At 35.2% G+C, this 8305-nt stretch overlaps 1 protein-coding gene across 1 annotated transcript; it reads right to left on the bottom strand.

The window, feature by feature from the left end:
- Nucleotides 1-2364: 2364 nt before the first annotated feature.
- LOC128207998 (galactose mutarotase-like) lies at nt 2365-7937 on the bottom strand. Its single transcript, XM_052911244.1, has 8 exons — nt 7828-7937; nt 7471-7601; nt 6570-6724; nt 5724-5933; nt 5322-5403; nt 3664-3808; nt 2835-3006; nt 2365-2545 (listed from the first exon to the last, which is right to left on the bottom strand). The coding sequence occupies exons 1-8, from the start codon at nt 7881-7883 to the stop codon at nt 2465-2467; spliced, it is 1032 nt and encodes a 343-aa protein (XP_052767204.1). The 5' UTR covers nt 7884-7937; the 3' UTR covers nt 2365-2464.
- Between the last annotated feature and the right edge of the window lie 368 nt (nt 7938-8305).

Genomic DNA, 8305 nt, shown 5'->3' with positions numbered 1-8305 from the left:
CCTTGACGTTTATATTGTATAATACGCAAGGAGCAATGGCGTCGTTGTTTATTCAGTTATGCGCTGCTGTTGGATCAGCGCGACGTCATTAAACCAATGATATACGACAATTACAATTTACAAATATTAGTTATTCTTTTACACAAACTTATGTTGTTGGTTACATTTCTTTACGATCAAACACTTTAATCGTGATGAAAAGTTATTTGAAATTAAAATATTTATAAGTATTGGTCGCATTTTTAACAGTAAGGAAAGCGAGCTAATGACCAATCTGAAGCGCTAGCACGCTTCATGGAAAATGCTCGCGTGCTCTAAGTACTGCGTTCATACAGCATTAACGCAATGAAAATGCGAATATATTACATATTTATGGTACTTAGGCCACAACAAATTGATCATTTGTTCGTTGCATTTGCCGCACCTAAAATTCAAAACCGAAAAAAAAACAATAAAAAAACTTTTTTTGCGCCCGCACATATAATTTGGCCGACCGGATTATTATTTTTTTATATACTTCTGAATTTCCACTAATTTTTGAATTTCTTTACTTAAAATTTAAACCTGTACCATCGACTCTTTTTTGCGCCCGCACATTTTATTTGGCCGACCGGATTATTATTTTTTATATACTTCTGAATTTCCACTAATTTCTGAATTTCTTTACTTAAAATTTAAACCTGTACCATCGACTTCGTCTATTTTTGAAGATATTTCCATGCTTTACATTCTTCGCGAGCAAACTTTCCTCGCGTCAGGACAAAATCAGGTCTGGGTAACCGCAAAACAGCTGATATTTGTTGACAGTCTTTTTTGTTGGGAATATTTTGCAGGACGCACCGTTGTTATTCATTTCCGGTATTAATTTTCAGTTTACTAAATCAGTTTTCGTAATGTAAAATCACGTTTAAAGTGAAAATCAGTGTCATAGTCAATGGATTATAGCCTTCAGTAAACAACAGCAGTTTCACAGCGTCGAAAGCAATAATTATCTGTGTGTTTTAAGTAATTCATTGTTTTGTACTCAATTTTAGTGCTAAATAATAACTAAATCAGATTTTGAGTGCAAAACTTTCATTCAAATACACGCCGGACACACGACTTACAACCATTGAACATGTTTTCGTCAGTTATTATTTTTAAAATTCTAAAATGCATTTCTCAGTTTTCATATACATGAACTCATAAGTCTTATAAACAGATAAAAAAGTAGGACTTGTAAATGTTTTAGAAACAGTCTGTATTTACACATACAGTATTTACAATGCACCAGTCAATTGTAACCACGGCTCCCCCAGGTGCGGGGGTATACCGGGGATAGCCGGGGAAATGGGCCGTGTTTTTACTTTTCAGGTGTCCCGCAGTGCCGGATGAATGTCCGGTGGTTTTGTCTTCGCGCAAAATATAGTAGGGAATGGGCCTTACCTAGGGTCCCTGGGGTGCGGGGGTATTTGGCGGAGATTTTACCATCAGTTCGATCCTGCAGTGCGGAGATTTTACCCGGGTTTGGCTGAACCGAAAGTCAAAGTCCCCGCTATTCCCCAGACCTTGGGGGCCGTACGGCGGTTGCAATTGACTGGTGCATAATAACATCAGTAAAATCAGAAAATAAAACCTTTTATAAGTAAAATGACGTTATCCATCAGATCCCATGTATATGGTCCATATGGTACTGGCCTTACTAGTCCAAGCCCAAGTCCTGATCAAACTTGATTGTCATTATTGTTCAATTGCATACTTATATCGAACTCACCCATCCTAGCTATGTTTCTATGCTATACTGATATAATAAATTAAAAGTACAATTAAATAGGTAGGAACTATTTTTAAAGATAGACTTATTTTAGGAATGCATCTAAAATATTTTATGAATTGATGCACCGTAACAGAATAACCTGAACAATGCCAAAAACCAAATACTGCAATACTGGGCTGTACATAAGATAGCATGCTTGATTTCCACAAATGTAAGTGTTGTTTCATTGAAAGACTATATGTCAAGAGTTATTTCATTCATTTCAAGAATAAGAACGTTCCTACTTCACTATATGTGATTTGGTTTTAGGCATTAAAACATTTTTTTCTTATAAAGTCGGGCATTAAGTTAACATGCATTGATGAAAGTAGACACTGGAATGTGGACTTCAACAATAAAACATTCAATGCTGAAAAATAAATGATAATTTAAAATATTTGGATCTATACTAAAATACAGAAATCACGAAATGTTAGTTCATGCGAAATGAGATTGGGCTGCTAGGCTCGTTCTTCAAGTTTCCATTGTATTATCGCAACACAAGTCCAAGAACATTTATTATTACTACTGTTCCCTTTTTTGAAAGAAAGACATATTTTCTCAATCATTTTATTTTCCTTTCCTGCGCTTCATATTGACATTCATTTTTTCCAATATAACAAACACAAACAAATCCTAAAAGTTATCCTTTAAACGTTTGCTGTATGCTTATTTGACAACACTGAACTCGTAGCTCGTAGATTGTGTGTACGTCCCTCCAGGTCGTAAAACAACAGGTGGAAAATTCTCCTGAAATATCATGAAAATGTACTGTTGTTAAAACAACTGATATACTTTACATTTATATCGTGATTTCTACAAGTTCAAGTTTTAAGAGAAAATTCGTAAATGATTTTCCTATTCTTGTACACGTTGTGTTCGGAAACCTTTCTTTTATTAAAACTAAATGGGTGTATGACTCTCGTTCACGATGCAAAGTAATACTTAGTCATTATATCTGACTGGCACTGACGCTGCACATTTTTTTCTTTAGCAACAATTCAAATTATCATACCTCATTGGCTTAAATTCATCATACCTGATTGGGACTGTTAGGATAATGTTGTGCCTCTAGACAAACGGACGCAAACTTCCTATATTTCACCCCTCCCTTGCCTATGATGTCGGGCATATGGGCTCCCGTATACACCTGCACCCCGGGCTCACTGCTGTACATGTTCATGCACCGCCCAGAATCAGGATGATACAACCTGAAAAGTATTCTTACCGGACATGTTTTTTAATCTTTCTAATCCCATTCACTCGATAAAGGAAAGTTGAGCAACCTGCATTTTGTCTACTGAGAAAGTAAACTGCAGCATTTTGGAAGTCAGTCCGCAGTCAGCAGTCCGTAATTGTTTGCTTTGTGCATTTTGAAACTAAAATTGAAACGATTGTTTTCACTCGAGTTTGCATCGTGTTTTTACCGCTGTTTTCACTGCCGTTATATTGTGCAACATCGCTACCATCGACAAGATTATATCACAAATAAGATCAAATGAATACCAATTTAATTGTGCACCAGTCAATTGTAACCACGCCCCCAGGTCCGGGGAATAGCGGGGACTTTGAGTTACGGTCCAGCCAATCCCGGGTCAAATCCTCGCTGTGTAGGGAAATACTACTGGTAAAATCCCGGTAAAATACCCCCGCACCCAGGTAAACAAACCTAGGTAAGGTCCATTACCCGCTATTTTAAAACAAAACCACCGCAATAACTCGGCACTGCAGGGCCACCAGGAAGGTAGAAACACGACCCGTTTCTTCCACTTTCCTAGTATACCCTGGGACTTTTTTTGTTACAATTGATTGGTGAATTAGTATGCTTGTATTCAATGATCCTTTGGAACATAATTTTTTTATATTACCTAGCAACGTGTTTAATTTGGCCAGGTTTTTCTAAACAGAAGTTGTGGTCAAATCCAATGTTGCCGGGCACCTGTTTGATACGGTCTCCTAGCAACGTGTCACTTTGGAGATCAAAGGCTGTCCCATCAACTGGCTCTATTTTTCCTGTAAAATTATAAAAAAGTGTCTTAATGTACGTGGCCCACAAGCACGTTTGTTTTTATCTTGATATTAAAGTTTTGGAAACTGATATTAAAGTTTTGGAAACTTTTAATAGATACCAGGCAGATAATGACTAACACTATATCGACGACTTCAACGCCAAATCAAAATTTTGAATTGTAAACCTGTTTATATGGACACGGATCAAAAACTAACAGACTCTTAACGAGGAGAACATAATCTCAAGATGATAAATATTGATTTAAAAAAACAACAGTAAATTATCTTGGCAAAAGATGTTGCAAATCAGTGGGGAAGGCACAAAAACACATGAAAACTTTTGATTGGTCATTTTAGCTTAGATTGATATTTATTTAATCCGGTATAATGACTGACGATGTAGGTCTGCTGCACTAGGTCTGCTGCACTGTTTTCATCATACCGGTATATTTCAATAGGTATTATACGTTCATGAACCATTCATCAACGAAATGAATTAATTATAAATTGAGAGAAAAACATGAACAAACACAATATAAACCCTTTTTGAGTTACTGTGTAATTTACTTTTGCACTGCCTGTATGTGTTTAACCGTAATCCCCCATCCCTGTAATTCACACTCACCAATATGGTCATCGTAAATGGTGCCAAACAACTATCAGTAAAAAGACATTTAAATTAAATGTATTTTACACGTTCTTTGCTAGTCAAACAAGCACGCATTGTGCGCACAAACCTTACCTTAAACCCAATTTCCTTATCATTGATCAACACTTGTAAAGACTTCAGTCAAATGTTTTTGGTTTTGTTTTGTTTTTTTATTTAATGATTGTTTGGACAAGTGTGAGGCTATGGACATACGCACTTCTTCAAGCTTCCAGTGGAACTGACCGTTCCAAGGGGGGTTCATGTCGGTTACGATGATTTGATGCTTGTGTATTATGTGATACGTCTGTGTCTCTAATTCATCATTGAACCTTTGCCATGGCCCCTCAACATGGTTATATTTTAAATTTCTGACTACTAAAGATTTCCTAGTATTAATATTCCAATTTGAATGAAATCTAAGGCATTATTTCTGTATTAATAACTTGTGTGTTAGGGTATCGGCAAAAGGAGCTCGGTATGAAAACTTTGTTATGGTTATGAATTGCATTTATTCTTCAGATGTTAGAGTTCAATGTTGAAATAAGATTGGCTTATTTATAGGTCATGCCTAAGTTTTGCAGAATCTGCGTATTGTTATCATGATACAATGTAGGTTCTGACGTTTGTTTTGTAGTTTTATTAAATTTTGTTTCTATAATTTCTCCCACCTGAATCTATTCACATTCTTTGTGCCCTTTGTGTTAAAAGGCAAGTGATTTTTTCGACTACATTATGTGGAAATCCTCCATAAAATGTGAAAAACTCTAAGAGGCACAAACAAAAAGAAACACTCATCATGTTCTCAAAGACACATTATAGAAAGTAGAATTGTGAACAATGAAAAATATTTATTCAAAATATATATACCTTTTGGTATTAATGTTTCGTTTACAGGGGTAAAGTGTGAAGCCTTTACACGCAAAACGTGATCGTCTATTGTCCCCGAGTCCTATGAAATATCAAAATACATGCAAACTGAAACTTTTACTAAAATATTCACAAGATATGGTTTACGATGCAATAGTGGTAGTATGGTGATGGTAAACAAATTTCCTTGAAAACAAACCCCACAAGTGTTCTGAATTAAGGAAGAAAAAAGAACATTCAGAACAAAGTTGTTTTTGAAAAAAACATCACAACTTTCTTGTCCGTTCGTAATAAGTCCGTTTACTTTGCGGTAACTATCACTGGTGTTTATTTTAAGAGGCCAATATAGCATTCTCTTCTCTCGCCTTTGAATATATTCATTAACTAGAATACAAAACTTACGTGACCGTTAAGGTTGAAATACGAATGATTTGTCATGTTCACGATGGTGGGCTTGTCAGTCAAGGCAAAATAGGTAATGGTGAGCCTGTTGTCAGGGGTCAGCTGGTATGTGACGTAACAAATTAGGTTCCCCGGGTACCCTTCTTCCCCATCCGGGCTGTCCAGTTGAAGAACCAATTTGTCCCCTTCTACCGAAGCGGTCCATACACGCTGTGTCGGATTAAAATAATACTAAGACTGGGTTAATCAAAGTTGTTCAATAACCCGGTTACTAAGATCATAGGTTCGTTGAGCCCATTAATATAAGACATATACAGTGTTTGCTAAGTTAACGGTAAATCAAAAGTTCGCATACAACATAAACGAAATCCTATGCAAGAAGTGTCACTATACAACATATGACACACTTGTATACAGAAAAAAAAACATAATTACACTGAATTGTAATTGTTAAAGAAGCACTATAATTCCCACGTAAGATTAACCATAATTAAAACTTTTGTTTAAACATTCCAAAATGGATGAATAAATGCCGAAAACAATGGTTCTTATGAAGGATACCGAGTTTTATTCGAAAGAAAGGTGCATAAAACACGGTATTTCTACATTATGAGACTATAGTAGATCACAGTAAATCTTTTAGCATTTACCAATCATTTAATATTTTTGCGTTTTCAGCTATTAAATACACGGTTACAATCTTGTTATCCGTAATTAATAATTTCCATAAATGCATTATTTAGCAAGTAGTTACAGGTTTTTCACTCAAAATGCATGTGTGTTTTACCTGTGTATGTGTAGATTTTGAATAAGAGTTTCACTTTAAGATAATTATACAAAACTTACCTTATCAAACCCCTTCAGACCACCGTGCAAGGCGTTGCCGTTGTTGTTTCTAGCCAAACTATACTCTGTGCCATCTATCGAAAACCTTCCACCAGCTATTCTGTTACCATAACGACCGATAAGAGCGCCAAAATACGGGTGCTTCACCTTATAACCTTTTCATAAAATACATTCAGCATGTACAATTTGTTTTTAATATTTTTATGGTACATACGAAATTGTTATCCCCATCGTATAAACCAGACTCTTTTTCATACTTTTAAAGATCTAAACGCGCCCAGTTTGAACCTTACCGCATTTCAAATGCTCTGCTATACTTATAGAAGCCTTGATTAGGGGAATTTACAGGTTTATTACAACCGAAATAGTTATTGCGTACCAATGATGAATGCTATATATAATGTTATTTAAGTGCTATGCAAACCATCTTGGATCTGTTGCAACAAATAACCTCAAGCAAGGATTGGATTTGGCATGAATCAATCGTAAAAACGGTGTCTCAAATAATACTTTGATTCGGCTCTTGTTAAAACTTTTAAGTCTTAATTTTATTCGAAATTATAATTTGCACACACTATATAAAAATATAAACTGACCACAATATAACGATTTTCATGTTTTACGACCACTGTAATGATAAATCGATAAATACATACTGTATAAAATCGGGTTAACATACATCTACATTTAGTTTATCTAAATTCAACGTAGCGCTATCAATTCTTTGTTTACATTAACAAAATGAAAGTGGTGACAACGATAACAATATTGTAGATGAACTGCAAGGCTATGATATGACCGTATGATACACATGGACTAAATATTGATTTCATGCACTTATTATAGGTTAGATTTTTTCACTCTCAAAATAATAGTGCATTGTTATACCAAAAGTTCTTACCATCAAACGAATTAAATCCAAGAACTATGTCTGCACGTTTACCATTTTTATCAGGAGCGAAAATGTTGGTGATTATTCCTCCATAGTTGATAATTCGGACTTCCAAGTTATTGCCATTGGTCAACGTGTACCTTAAATAACGTATTTGGAATTAAATGATCAATCTAGTTTACCGTACATACACGTAAAATATGTTTATAAACGCTCTATATAATGTATTAAACATGAATCATGCAAAAATTCAAAGGTGTAAAATTAACAAAACAAAACAGTCAAGTCAGCTTTTTTACAGCTTATTTACAGCACATTTCATTAGAACAAAACACATTGTCTATAACACTAAACGATCAAACTGACCTTATAACTTCTTCCCCATCATCTGTTATGCCAAATTTTTCTTGCGAAATAGGCATTTTCTATCAAATACGAGTTATTACATCCGAATATATCAATTCTCGATCGAAACAAAGATACTGAATGACAAATTTACACGGTATATGCTGTTCGATTGTTGGTCAGATATCGGTTCATGAGTAGGTCAATGACCTGGATGCTCACTGCATCAACTGATATCGCCAAGGAAGGTTGCGATGACAGTGGAACATGGACGTTGACATTTTCCATTCAAACATCCCAGCAAGAGATGTGTTGCTTAACCACTATCTGTAAATCATTCTTACACAACATGTCGAAAAATTGAGCTAATGTTTCTTGTTATCATATACCCGACTTTAAATGAAGATTCTCTTAACTTCAAACGGACCCAATAATGCTGCTCTCCATTTTGGTCATAATCCTACATTACTTAGCCGATTCATTTATTAAGCCGCGACCT

The sequence above is a fragment of the Mya arenaria genome, chromosome 11, assembly GCF_026914265.1.
Source record: "Mya arenaria isolate MELC-2E11 chromosome 11, ASM2691426v1".
Taxonomy (NCBI): domain Eukaryota; kingdom Metazoa; phylum Mollusca; class Bivalvia; order Myida; family Myidae; genus Mya; species Mya arenaria.
This window is presented reverse-complemented; position numbering and strand designations above follow the sequence as displayed.

What these genes read in the sequence shown, in the direction of transcription:
- LOC128207998 (XM_052911244.1), bottom strand. Translation starts at nt 7,883, where the DNA reads ATGCCTATTTCGCAAGAAAAATTTGGCATAACAGATGATGGGGAAGAA. An exon ending in GTCTGAAGGGGTTTGATAAG is followed by an intron (nt 5,934 to 6,569) that starts GTAAGTTTTGTA and finishes AATCCGACACAG; the next exon opens with CGTGTATGGACCGCTTCGGT. An exon ending in ATTTCAACCTTAACGGTCAC is followed by an intron (nt 5,404 to 5,723) that starts GTAAGTTTTGTA and finishes GATATTTCATAG; the next exon opens with GACTCGGGGACAATAGACGA.